General features: G+C 36.5%; 1 protein-coding gene across 1 annotated transcript; it reads right to left on the bottom strand.

Moving 5' to 3' along the window:
• Positions 1-822: 822 nt before the first annotated feature.
• Positions 823-8,513, bottom strand: LOC148876103 (ras-related protein RABC1-like). Its single transcript, XM_088966111.1, has 7 exons — positions 8,257-8,513; positions 7,969-8,110; positions 5,648-5,716; positions 4,456-4,521; positions 2,148-2,269; positions 1,864-1,992; positions 823-1,159 (listed from the first exon to the last, which is right to left on the bottom strand). Exons 2-7 carry the CDS (start codon positions 8,102-8,104, stop codon positions 1,052-1,054), a joined length of 630 nt encoding a protein of 209 aa, XP_088822237.1. The 5' UTR covers positions 8,105-8,110; positions 8,257-8,513; the 3' UTR covers positions 823-1,051.
• Positions 8,514-15,187: the final 6,674 nt, after the last annotated feature.

Raw genomic sequence — 15,187 nt, forward strand, 5'->3', positions numbered from 1 at the left:
TTTCGCCTTTTCCTTATTTTATTTTGAAAATTTAAAAAAGAATAAGGGATAAAATGGTCGTTTTAATCTTTCTATTAACAATTATTAAAAGACACTATATTAATCAATTGTAGAGAGAATAAAATAATATTAGTCAATTTTGAAACAGTAAAGATACACTTGATCAATTAGCTAAACAATAAAAATAAACCCACCTTAAACTACATTATGTCAGGAATTTGGCCAATTCAAACCCAATCTCATACGCCAAAATTGAAATGACCTTAGCCCTTACTCCAGAAAATAAGAACATTATGCAAAAAGTAGAGAAGTAGGGTAACCCGAACCCAACCCAAAACTAAGAACATTATGCAAAAAGTAGAGTAGGGTAACCCGAACCCAACCCAAAACTTAAAAGATTAATTAGTTAGGATTAAGGGTTAAACTTGGATGGTTGGATTAGGATTGACCTGAACCCAACCTAACCCGGCCCGATTTGCATTGCACGATCTCTTCTACTTTTCTCGAAGTTTGCTGTAAGTGGTGTTCCCGATGATCAAAGGACAACCCATCAACCCTAAATTCATACTACGTGACTACTTGAGCCAAAGTGATAGATGCTTTCATCTGAATTGAATATCTTCCAGTATATTCAGTACAAATGTACAGTGAAGAAAGCGATTTAGTTAAACAGCAAAAAATTTACATCATTAAGATTTGCTAAGCTGTCGCGGGAGGGATTAACCTTTCATTAAAATAATAGATGAATACAGAATGCCCGTTTCTAAGAGTTAATTGATTACTTCCTCCCAATGTAAGCTCATAAGTTTATAACTTCGACCATTAAACAGAAACTCGTGAATTTCTGGAATTAACTGAGAAGCATGCGCTACATCAAACTTGATAGTTGCAGTATTCACAAATAACTTCTGAGAAGAATGCGCAATCACAACAAACTTTACAATTCCCCATCAAAGATGGGATTACACAAGTGACCTGGAAAGAAACCACCACCACAATCACTGAAACCACTGCAGTGGGAGAAATGAGAAATCTTGGCCGGTGATCAATATTAGCAACAAGTGCTGGTCGATGCATCAGTTGGTGGAGGCTTCTGTTTAAAGATGTTCCTTTTCACTCCAGTTGAACCCTCAGCCAAGAGACTAGGCGTATCCAAGATCTGCATATTACCATGCATGACCGCCATCAAATTTGTTATCATCAAACATGATACAACCCATCACATTCCCAAAACGAACAAAAATAATTCATGGCGCCTCCTATTCACTTGACAAAAAGAACTAAGCAAAAAGACAAATATTCCATAGTTCTCAAACCTGTAGGCAGAAGGGTTAGGGAACAATCTTTGAGCTGAAAATAATTCTTTTGCAAAACTGACTTCAGCTCTGCAGAGTGCTCTTAAGGATGAATTTCAACAACAATAGGAAAAGTTACCCTAATTAGGTCGATAGGGAGCTTCCCTACACAATGTACCCTAATTCTGTCTTCCGTAGGGATGCCGTGGCCAGTCTTACCTGAATACCCGCTGCATTGGTAGGGATTACCTAGACTGGCAACATATGGATATTCAAAGAAGTTTGTATCATGGAGTTCGAGTTACATCATTATAGAGGCAACATGCCAACATCCTTATTCATTGAGCTGGACTCCAAGATCTGCGGCATCTGCCAACTCAACCACAGATGGACTTGCCAAGGTAATCACAGCTGTATGGACCACCTAGAGAAACCATTTAGTACATTACCAGAGAAGGTCCCATGATCATTCTAGAATCTACATATTCTTTATCTAAGTCCTAAAACATATTTTAAAGATTTCATATTTACATGGAAAAGAAACAAAAGAGGTTTAAATCATGAATACCTTCAAGACAAGCTCCTCAAAGCATTGCTCCACATTAACTCTTGTTTTAGCACTACATTCAATAAAAAGGCATCCATATTCCCTTGCAAATTCAAGTCCCTCTTTCTTTGTGACAACCCTTTCACTTTCCTGGCAAAACAGGAAAAGAAAAACAACATAAAATTCAATTCGTATTATCTCTCATAAATTACTTTGTTAATGCTTTATCCAAAGATTCTTATCATCAACCTGACACTAGAAGTCTCAGGAAAAGGATAATTTTTCAACCAATAAGTATAAAGTACCTTATCTACTTTGTTTCCAACCAGCATTTTAATGCAATCTTGATTTGTTGAATAGAGATCGATTTCCTTTGCCCATACATCAGAAAGGTTTGTAAATGTTTCACGCCGTGTCACATCATAAACTATAGCAGCCAAAAGAAGAAATACAGTTACAGGTTTTACATAACAATTTCCTAGTTGCAATTGGCTTACACTAAAAGGACATGCTATAATTGTTAGATGCATAAATTATCAAAAAACAATTGTTAGATACTTAGATGCCTAAAAAACATGTAAAAGGGAGTCTCCATAAGTCTGAATAAAAATTATTTCATCCACATGGACCTGAAGGACCATGTAGTCTTGGATGCTATATTCATCAAGTTCAGTATAACTTTGTTTTCATCTTATGCCATTGATACAATCATCAGATCAATTTTTTGTGAAGCCTCAACATCATTTTTAGTGATTTGGTTAGATTGGAATGAAGGCTTTTTTTTTAGCATAAGCCAAAATTGTTCCACTTAAAGAGGGTTATTATACAGGTTAAAGGGCATGGGGAGAAACAACAGACAAGATTCAATTTCACTGTTTTATACAAACTTTCTGCCAGACCCAATTGGCTAGTAGGGATATAATCAGATCATCTGAATCCAATCTGATTGGTGAAAACTGAAATCCAAATCCTATCAGAAATCCCAATCAGATAAAATGATATTAGATTGAATTGGGATCACCTGTTGGATCAGGTTTCAGACATTAGGAGTCCATTGACAGCCCTAGTAGCTATTGATCGTGATATAAGACATGATGTCATTTTAATACTAATTTATCAGTTTTCTTAATGGTAAAATTCAAATAATAGAAAGTTCATTATTTAATCAGAAGTTGAGATACTAATGCAAGTCAACACATCAAAGTCACCAGAACTGATGTTTTAACATTTCATTCATATAGTTGGTCAAATGAACATTCAAATATAGCTGTGATGTGTCCTTCCGGCATTGGAGGCAATTTTAGAGATGAGAAAGGCAGAATTATTAGTTTATTCTCAGGCCCAATTGGTGTAGGGAATTCCTTAAGGGCTGAGATTATGGCTCTAGTGGAGGGAGTGCAAAAGGCAAAACATACAAACATTAGTAAGATGATTATTGAAGGTGATTCAAAGCTGGTGGTGCGATGGCTGCAAAAAGAAGATGGACTTCAGAACTAAAACAGAGAAAGAAAGAAATTTAAATGGCTGACACAAGATAATGGATGTGAGACTTATGTGGGCTAAAAGAACTACTAATGCCTATGATGATTTCCTAGCGAAACAAGGGGTAGGAAGAAACCAACTTTTTTTGGGCTTAATTGTAATAATTTTTTTAATGTTTTTTTTAGGGGAGTTAAGAGAGCATACCTCTTTATTTGCACTCATTGTATTCTGTTCTAATTCTTAATGAAACTGCTATAATTAATAAAAAATTAGAGCTATAATGTGGGCTGGGCTGCCCACGGGCTGGCACAACCCAAAAAAGGGTGCACACCAGCACAGTCCATGGCACAGCCCGACGCAGATCTGGCATGTGCAGTCCACGAGAATATAGCCATTGAGGGCCCATTTCCAATGACTATAACAGCTTTAGGGGGCCCAAATTGACTGAAATGCCCCCCAACAGCTATAAACAACTAGTTTGGGGGGCATTTGTGTATTTTTCCTTAAGGGGCATTGTATTCAGTTTATTTTGTTAATTTTCCATTATTTTTTTTTTCAATTTTTCTTTCATTTTTACTTGGCAAAAAAACAAACAGAAAACCAACAGGGCTGGCTTTGTGCTGGGCTCCCCTCTTTGCTCATTCATGCCAGGCAGGCACAGCCTGCTATAGGCCTGGGCTGGCCTGATACAGTGCAGGTGGCCCATGAAAGAGGACCAGCACCAGCACGACAGCCTATGTTATGGGCTCTACATCCAAATAGATGCATCGGTACTTTGATCTATCCTAGATTCACTAGATACATGATATGATGCAATACAATGTACCCAACTTTGAAAGGGTTGAGAATGGTAGAGAATTTGACTCTAATTACAATGCATGCAAGATCATAATGTGACAAAGAAAGAATACTAGAAAGAACCATTATTATTTCACATGTTCTGTCAATAGATAGCATTTGTGTATACCCTTAAAACAAAAGGAACCAAATTGACCACAAAATGGAGTATGATATAAAAGTATAAAACAATAAACGGAAAAGCAAGGCAACGAAAACAAAAAATGATAATTAAAAAACAAATTGCACGTCTGATAGATAGAAAAAGCGATGCAGGAAAGGGAAATACGATACCCATTATGATCCCTTGTGCTCCTCTATAGTATGAACTTGTTAACGTTCTGAATCTCTCTTGACCAGCTGCATTAAGAAATAGAAGATAAACTTAGTAATAGTGACAAATAGTTTTTTCTACCTCCAGAAGAAGGCTAAGCGAAAATGACAAACATGCATGTTTCTCACTTTGGTCACTTGAAAAGAAACACAAACAAGAAAGCAACATCATCTAACAAACAGTTCAGACTCTTATGTTTGATCAAGAAATTTTATTCATTTAGCAAACAAGAATGTTATTTTATTCATTTAGCAACTTGAAAAGAAACACAAACAACAAATTTTATTCATAACCAACAATTGGATCTTGCCATCTATTAAGCCAATTTGAGGTGGATCCTAGTTGAATTCTCATCTGTAGTTCTCATGGGGCTGGCAAAGTCATTTGAGTTGTTACTATATACTTTATCTTTGCTGTACTCTAAAGAATGTTATTTTAGAAACTTGCTCAAAGACTACAGAAAGAGAAAGGCAATAATATAGGTGGTGTTTGGTGCATCTTTTCAACACGTTCTTCAGTCTGATGAAAGCTCAAAAGACTAAAAAGTGGTATTTTCCATTTGGTACCATGTAGACTGAAAGACCCGAAGACAAGCGCACAGAAAGACCAAAAAGCCAAAAATCAGGAAGGTTCAAAAGTAGCTTTGGGTCTTTCTGTGTTGAAAATAGCCTTCCCAGCTGTTTTTAACAGCCCGGTAGACCATGATCCGAACTAACAGTCTTGGTCTTTAAAGACAAGACCCCAAAAGCTCATTATGTCTTCTTGTCTATTGGGCTGTTGAAAGATCTACCTAGAAAGACTTGCCAAACAGCCCCATAATAATCACCTACTTCCTCCTTTTTCTTCCATACACTTAACAAGTTATTATTCCAACTCACAAGATGTATGAGGAGGTACAACCCTGCATTTGATTTTTCCTCTTTTATTTTGGATAGATTACATCCTACATCTGATTACATCATGTAGAATGCAACATGGTGCTTTCTTGTATCAAGTTTTGTAAGCTTCAAAACATAAACCTGGAAAACCTTTTCTTTTTTGATGGCGAACAAACCACATGCTCTAGAAGGTAAGGATGACCATAAAGAATTCTGTAAATGATAAAAAAATTTAAGAAACAGACAGAAATAAACCTGAGAGGAAATCATTTACCTGTGTCCCATATTGCAAGCTTCAACTTTTTTCCTCCAATGTTGACTAATTTCACCTTGAAATCCACACCTACAGAGACCAGAAGAGAAAAGGAAATGCAAATTAGGGTATGGCAGAAACAAGAAAAAGTAATGATCCATATAAATGGAAAGAGCCAACTAAAAATGCTCATTCTGTTGCTTAACCAATCAAATAATATGGAGACTGATGCACATAGAATAGATAAATATACAGTTCATTTAGACATTACTTTTGGGAAATGCACTAAATGCAAACCTAACACGTAGGCATCCAGTCATAGCCAAACAGGTATCAAACTGCAAATACTGAATACAAGTAACATCAATTGTAACTTTCTTCCCCCTGGACATTCACAACACGCCCTCACATATTAATATGTGCTAACACGGTTTTCGAAACCTGGCCGTAAACGGTTCCATTTTGAGCACCGGTTCCCAGGTCAAATGGTCTGACCGTCCAGTCCAAACCTGGGTTGGATGGTTTTGGGGGTCTAAAACCAGACCTGGACCCATGATCTGTTCCTGGGCCAACCAGTCCAACCATCTGATCTGGTCCAGTTTTCAAAACCATGCGTGCTAATTTATTGATCTCCCAGACCAATAATCCAAATTATGTGAGTGAGAGTTGGTTATTAAGCCAAAAAACTTTCCAAGTACTAGGACCACACACTAGAGTCCTGATTCTTTTCAAATTAAGATCTCTTTTCTCTCAATAAGACATAAAGGTGAGATAAAGTCAGACATGGTCCTGAGGGTTCTTGTGCATATCTAAAAGAAACCAGACCATAAAATATTAATGTCCAGATTTCTCATATGAAACTCCATGCCAAACTGCAATTGATCATTGCAGAGACTTACATTATTCTGTACTTACCCATACCCAATATTGGTCCTGGCTATTAATGCCAGGGAGATTAGGACAGACTTTATTTAAAATAAACATTTATAGTCTCCAAACAGTGTCAGCCTTGGGTTAGTGGGTAAACTCAAGGTCTAACAAGCTCCTGTCTGAAACAAGGTTGAAGATTGAAAGATCCATAGTAAGTTAGTAATTTACATCCTAAAAATCAAGACTATACAGGGGAATACTTTATTTCTCCTCAAAATCTGACACCCCATGTCCAGTCTTCAAGGTGGTGTTTGGCATTGATGCGGTGCCACATCGGTGCCACGTCAGAAGAAGTGGTGCTTCAGAAAACGGCCTCTTATTTGGCATCGTTTTTCCAGAAAAAAACGTTGCTCCAGACCACGCCTTGGAAATTGGGAAAGTATGGTATGAAGAAACGTCAAATTCAATGTTTTCTCAGAAAACAGCCTATTGCTGCTAGCGGTGCAATGACGAATGTAGACCAATGCTGAAAATGGTTATACAGCACCCGCACCAAACAAAACCAGTGTTGTTTTCCCAGAAAACAACCTATGTGGCAGCATCAATGCCAAACAAAAAATTGGACCGTTTTCTGATAAAACGGTGCAACAGAACCTCATGCATACAGAAAACATTTCTAAAGCAATGGCATCGATGCCAAGCACCTACTACATCTATTTTATTGATTTCTTACCTCCTGAATTAGAGTCCTAATAAAAAAGAGAAACTAGGAACTGCCCAGAAAAGAGCTGGTTAAAATAAAAAAAGAATAGAAACTATCACCTTATAGACTGTAAGCTTCCAAATATGGGTAGACATTGATTCCTCTTTCTTTCATATATTTTTTGAATGTTCAAATCTCTCTATAAGTTCATTCGTTTTATCTTCTAATGATTTAGAAGGTTGAACTACATCAGCCATCTGGGGTACTGCGAGGCGTGAATTGGATAAAAATTTAACTTTTGACATTTTCTGCATAAAGTGGCCATTCTTAGACTCAAGCTCGCATTCTCACACCTTTCAGCCCATATCGTGCAAGTTTACCAAGTAATGGCCCCTTTATCTTCACTAATGACAAACAATAACATTCCTTTCCCTTACCTAGTGGAGAAGTTCTTCGAAACATCCAAAGGTGTCAAGAAGCACTTCAGACTAGATTTTACCTCTTAACAGGAATAAACTACAAGCTTGTTGCAAGGGTACGTAGAATAGCCCACTCCACTCACCGAAGATCTAACAATTCCCCCAAAGGAGAACTCATGAAATTTTCCCTAGCCCCACCAGTACACATTCAAAAAAAGCAATAACATTGGCAAAATCAAGTTAACAGGTATAAGACGACTACAGAGTACAGATCAAAAAGCAAATACAAATTAGAGAATGGAAAAAGAACAAAAAGAACCCATTACGGAAGATCTGGCAGAGAAACTCACCTATCGTGGGAGAGAGATCTTCGAAGGTATTGGAGGTGAAACTCAAAAGGAGAGTACTCTTTCCAACTCCTGAGTCACCAATCAACAACAACTTGAACAAATAGTCGAATTCCGCTTGACTCGTTGCCAAATCCATCGAATCCTTTCCTCATAAAAACCAAAACAAACACTCCATTTAATTTCAAAACCACCATTGAATCACAAACAAAAGAAAACAGACAATAACGAAACCAAATTGCCAATCAATGTACGAAAAAAGTAAAACTAGAGAGCAAAACATTACAGTACCTGTTAAATTTCGAATTTCTTAATTTGAAAACGAAGAAACTCAGATCTCAAGAGCATTAAAAGATGAAGAAAGCTCGAGTGAGTGGTTAAGGAGAAAAGAAAGCAAGCTGCGAAGGTCCTCTTAAGTTGGTAACCAAAGAGAAACCGGTTTTCCACCGCTTGGTCTAATTTCATAATTTATTTATTGAAAAGCCCTGAGTTGGTACCTCACGAAACTTCGTATTAAAGAGTCCTTTGGATCATACACCGTTAATCTCAAAAATCAACTCGTAAAATGAGTAATCGTAGGGATTACTTTCAGGGTAAGTCATCGCCTAGGGAACCGACAAACGAACTCGGATTTGTTTAAATGCTCTGCTACGTGAAGGTCCTTTTAGGTGCAACGTGGCAAGAGTGTGAAATGGATGGAGTTGCCAACTTTCCACTTGGCCAATACACATGAGATGTGTCTAAGTTGCCACGTGGCAAAATAGATTATAAATTGGACCACAAGCCGGTCCATCTTCACGCTTGACAGCATTGCAACTTCAAGGGTGTGCTGATTTGTTTGATGTTTACTTGGGTAGTAAAGCCATAGCTATCAAGGGGCCCACCAGAAACTATTATATCCGGAGATTCCGGACCGTGGACTAGATGACTTAACAAGGGAGTGATTCAGTGGGGTGTATATGTATTGAATTCTCATCTAGACGTTGGTCTGATTCAGATCGATCGTCATGAAACCTAGTCTTGCAGATCTAAGGTTTCAAAGTTGCCACATGTAGCAACTTGCATCAATTGATCACAATGGAGTGGCGTTTGATTGGGAGGAGTCATTTGTCTGTTAGATAACGACTGAAGTGACTGAAAAGTTGCCACATAAGCCCCGGGTTCATTATGGACCCCAACCCGGCCAGGATCGAATGGTGACAGGATAATCTGTTGTCCTTTTGAACTGATCTGAAGACTGGATCACTAAGAACCAGCGGAGACAAAATTGATTAGAGGGGGGTGGTACTGTGGTAGGAAAAGGAATTTTGTAAACCTACGGAGCTCCATCCTAAGCAAAGAGGTCATGGAGAAGCTAGTACTAGAGGTGTAAATCGGGCCGGGCCCGTGGCCCGGCACGATTTTGGACTGGTTCGGTACGGCACGGCATGAAGGTCTTTGCCATATTGGGCCAGGGTTCAAGGTCTATGGGCCAGTGTGGCACGACATGACAATTCGTGTGATGCCGCTTGTGGCCTGCCCGGAATATAATCATTGCCCCCTCCCCCCAAAGGGGCCCAACGGCTAATTTCAATTTTTGGTGGGGTTTACAGAAATACCCCCCCCCCCCCAACAACTATAAACAATCATATTAGGGGAGTATTTGTGTATTTTGCTTACGTGGGGTTAAGAAAATAACATAAATGCCCCCCAACAGCTATATAACAACTGGTTTAGGGGGGCTTTTTGAGTAAAGTTATAAATAACTTTACAATGACCAAAATACCCCTTCCAACAACTAGTTTTTTTGGTATTTTGGGCAATTGAATTATGTTCAATTCGGTAGTCAACAATTCCTATAAATAGCCATATCCTCCACCATTCTCATTACACCAATTCAACAATTCACTTATTAAGTTATTCTCTTAATCTCTTCAGTCTTTCCTCTCTCAGTCTCTCAGTCTCTTTCAGTCTCTCATACATTCTCTGTAATTTGAGTGAACTCTAATAGTCTCATAGTATGATTGGCTGATTGTTTGATTCTCCAAGTTACAAATTTGGGAGGCTTGGAGGCTTGGACATTGTCACGTTGAAAGGCTTTAACCGTCGAAATCACATTGGGATTCTAAGCTGGCAATCCGGGGTAAGTCCAATTAAATTAATTTTATTTTTTAGAATTTGAAAAAAAAAATGTCCAGCTCTTCCCAAAACCCCAAGTTTAGTAGCCCGATTTAGAGAATATTTAAAATAAGGGGAAGAGGAAAAGAACGGTTTGCCAAAAATGTAGAAAATACTTTAGCTATTGTAGCAAGGGTGGTACTAGCCATTTGACCAGACATTTTCTCACACATGAGAATGAAGAAGAAATAACCTACAATTTAAACGAATTTTTGAAATAATGGAAAATATATTTTAAAAATATTGGGAGAAGTCAGAGTCTTAGAAAACATTTCTCGTCGTCAATCCCGCCCATGTTACGTGATTCGTGATCTACTAACCCCTTTAGTGTCTACTGGCTACAATTCCATCGGAGTTTTGCTTAGTTGTTTTAGTGCAAGACCTACAGGTACCACACTACCACTTTATCAGGGTTGGCTAGATGTTGTCATGAATCATGATGAAGAATATAGATTACAACTTTACAATTACAAGACAAAGGAAGGCATGATACTATTACATACATCGGATATTTCATTTTTCACCTGAACCCGATGATGAAAGTGTGTGTGAATGCTTTCATCATAATGTATATGTAAATTTTGTTTAAATTGTAAATTTTAACAAATAACCTACAATTTTTTATTTTGTCAAATTATTATAGATTTTGTTTTAATTTTATTTAATTTATTTGCTATTAATGTAATTTTGTATTTTCAATTCATAACTATATAATCTATATAGTCTATAATTCTATATTGCATTTTTTATATTTTATTAATTTATTCCATTTTCATATTTCATTCATCCAAGTATGAAGTATCCAACCATTGTATATTTCATAGTTTCAATATTTGTATAATTGTATGCTTTGTAATTTGTATCATTATTAATTCAAATTTAAATGAAATAAAATTCTTAAATTTCTATTTGAATTGTTCTATACTTTTATTTATTTATTCTTTGGGAAATTGTAATTCATAAATTCATTATTATTTGTATCATGTCCTGATAATCTAATATCCATAATCCATTCAGTCATTTACTGAGTCTAGCCCAGTTCGGCCCACGCCCAAGGTCCGTCCTATGGCCCAACCCGGCACGGACCAAGCCCACGACATGGCTTATAGCCCATCCTGCAGCATGGCACGACATGACATGGGCCCGCTTGAGCCTGGGTCGTGGGCTGTGCCGGGCCAACCCCCAAAATTTCCACCAAATAGGGCAGCACGACTTGTGATGGCCCATGGGCCAGCATGGCACGGCCTACCTTTAGCATGGGCCACCCATGGGCTGTGTCATACCGGCCCGACACGACCCACTTTACACCTCTAACTAGTAGCGCATCAACAGTAGACTCAGCTGCAATCATGTTTTTTGTTTAACACTTTTGACTCATGCTAGGGGACTATTGATGGCTCGGGTAATCCCATGATTTGTTCTTTGAGGGAGCACTTCAGTCTTCAGATCACATCAGCCCAAATTTTCGTTCTTAGTAGAGATAAAAATAAATTCGAAAAGAATTGCAAGGCTTTGATTTAGGCTGCATTTTACATTCCTTAAAAGCACTTATCTCCTTTCTACCGTTAAAATGCCCCTATAAACACAGTTTTTAATTGCAAAAAAAAAAAAAAAAAAAAAAAAAATATATATATATATATATATATATATAAGTCCTCAAAATAGAGAAATGCCAAACGCACCCTTAATCAATTTCATTAAGATGGAGCTCATGATTTTAAAAAATGATCTGGAAATGGAACTGTTCTGCCCATTGTTTTATGGGTCAATGATTCAACTGTCCAGTTTGAACGGACGGTTCGTTCTAACAATAAAAGTTAAAAATAAAAAATGGCAAAAAACCATTAAATGGATCTATAGGTCGATGGTTTGACCACTCAGGTCAATGGGTCATTGACCAATTCAACGATTTTTTGTCAGGGACCGGGTTTGGGGTAAAATGGAACCGATTTCCTGCACATCTCCCAGGCCGAACAGTCCGACCATCCAGGTCAACAGCAGTTCGAAAACCATGGTGGAGCTAGTAGATCTTTCGGGAGGTGTGATAATGCATAAATTTCCCTTTTATCATCCTCCACTAAGACTATTGATACATAATCTACTCTGATTTGATCATGGTTTTCAAAACCAGACTGGACTGGTAACCGGTTATGTTTTTTCCCAAAATTGGATTTTTGCAAAATAACTGTTGATTTAGTTAACAAACCGTTGATCCAGGCGGTTTAACCATTCGAACCATCCAACAGTTTTGACCGTTTTCTATTTATTTATTTATTTTTAATTTTTTTGCCAGAACCGGCTAACCATTCGGTTCGAATAGTCGGACTGTTTGACCCGGTAACCGGACCCCTGACCGATTTGGTCTCTGAGTCGATTTTGAAAACCATGGTTTTGATTGGTGTGATTTTGGTAAATCACATTTGTTCATGGTGATCCCATGCATGCGACATCAACCCAGCCAAAAAGGAGGGAGGCAATCATAGGTTTGCTAACAATCAAGGTTCAAAAGTATCAGACAAACTTAGCATATTGAGAAGGCAATTTTAAGATACGTATCGAGATATGCCTTGGATATGCATGCGTATCAGAGAAAAATTAAGATACACGTAGATACACATAGGAACACTATAAAAACTTCAATATAACATGAAAATACATCAACAACACTAAATATAAAGCTTTAATGAGATATATACATTAAATTAATATATTTTAATAGAATTTAAAAAAATAAAAAAAAATATTTGAATGATAAATGTCAAATGATCTATGGATATGATAGATTGATCTATAGGTCATCCATATATCTACAATACATTTACGGTTTATGGACAAATCAAAATAAAAAATAATTAATTAATATTTATTTTTAATTCTAAAAATTATAAAAAAAAGCAAAAAAATCATATTTGAATGATAGATACCAATTAGTCTATGGGTATGATAGATCAGCCATATATTAAGAATATATATAGTATTTATGGACAAATAATAATAAAAAATAATTAATTAATATTTATTTTTAATTTTGAAAATTACAAAAAATCATATATTTAAAGAATAAATACCAAAATGCCAAATGATCCATGGATATGATAGATCAGCCATAGATCTACAATACATTCAGTGTTTATGGACAAATCATAATAAAAAATAATTAATTAATATTTATTTTTTATTTCCAAAAATTACAAGAAAAATAAAAAAAAACAAATATTACATAGAAATTTTCAAATCTTACATGGATATGGTAGATCATTCATAGGTTTCTAACATACTAAGTGTTTAAATTCAAATAAAAAACAAACAATTTTTTTTTTAATTTTTTTCTTTATTTTTATTTTTCCATATTTATTCATAAAAAGCCATAGATTTACACATATAATAAAAAAAATTGTGATTTTTGATATGGGAAATGTAGATCAGGTAAGTTTAGAGCACTTCCAAGCATTCAAACAAGAAAGAAACAACAAATCGAAGAGATTAAATGAAAAAAAATTGAAAAGTTCACCTCTTTTTGCAATATTTTCCAAAGCTTCAAAAATCTTTTTAAATCTTCAAGTTTGGTACGTTTTGTATTATTTTTTTTTTTTTTGCAGATCTAACAGCCTCGATGAGTGTGTGAGGTTTGAAATGGTTTGGGAGGGAGAGAAGGCTTTTTTTTTGGGAGAAAGAAGCTTTCTTCCTCCAGCTCGCAACTTTTTATTTTTGCCTGTATCATTTTGGGGTTGTATCGGTGGATACACCCCTGTATTGGTAGCGTATTGACAGATATGGCATCGATATGGGCGATACGCACCCGTATCATGTCGATACATGTACGATACGGTGAAAAAATACGATACGTATCAAAGTTTTAAACCTTGCTAACAATATGTGGCAATTCAGTCAAATGATGGAAGATTGTGGTTTGGTGGGTCTAAGCTGGCATGGACCAGCTTTCACTTGATCCAACTAGCACCAGAATGGTCGATCTATCTATGAATGATTAGATTAATTCTTGGCTTCTTCTTGGTGGTGGACAGTTTTAATTTGGCCCTAATCATTTGCCTGTGGTTCTACAATGATTCCCTCTACAATGTAGAGGAGTTAATCCTTTTCATTTCGAATTAATGTTGATGACATTGGAGGAATGTGAAGAAGTGGTGGATAAGGATGAGGCTTTGGAAGATCTTTGTCTCAACTTCTGTCATTTTACAGCAAATAATTAGCAAAAGGCATGATAATAGATGTAAATTAAGGACCCCCAAAGTAATGGAATAGGCCTAGTTCTAACAAAATTAGAGATCGAATTAATAAGGTGAAATGGGAAATTCAACAACTTCAACTTGATCACATCACTAGCCGAATCACAGATGCATGGGGAGAAGGCTTTATAGAGGAAGCTTGCCAAAGAGCTTTATAAGGAGGAGATTGTGGAAATAGAAGTCTAGAAACCAATGGCTCCAAGAGGGCGACTGCAATGCTAGGTTTTTTCATCAAATTGAGAGTGCTTGGGAGGAATAGAAATAAAATCTTCTCCACTAAGAATGATAGTGGAACTTGGGTCATTAGTGAGTCAACAATTGAACAAGTTATTGTTGATTATTTTAGTAAACTTGTCATCTCTTACAATCCCTGGAGGGGCATATCAAGAAGTCATCGGCATGATATATATTGGCCGATATGGGCTGATACGTATCGATATTTTAAACCTTATTTGTATAAATGAAGACTTGATCCGACCATTTTCAAAAGAGAAGATTGAGCTTTTGTTTTGTTTTTTTTTTTTTTTTCTTTTCTGAGCCTACCAAATCTCTAGGTCTTGATGGATTCTTGGGAGCTTTCTATAAGAAATATTAGAGGATAATGGGTCCAGATATAGTTAATTTAATGCAGGATTCTTTGCTTCAGGGGCTATTGAGGAATATATGAATCAAACCAACACCATATTGGTTCCTAAGAGCAAGAGGCCAAAAGACATGACTGGTTATAGATCGTTGAGCTTAACCACAGTTCATTATAGAATCTTTGTCAAGTGTTAAGTAAATAGATTGAAGGAGTGTAATCCCTACTTGATTGACCA

The sequence above is a fragment of the Nelumbo lutea genome, chromosome 1 (genome assembly GCF_056320005.1).
Source record: "Nelumbo lutea isolate HS-2025 chromosome 1, American lotus-T2T, whole genome shotgun sequence".
In the NCBI taxonomy this organism is placed as follows: domain Eukaryota; kingdom Viridiplantae; phylum Streptophyta; class Magnoliopsida; order Proteales; family Nelumbonaceae; genus Nelumbo; species Nelumbo lutea.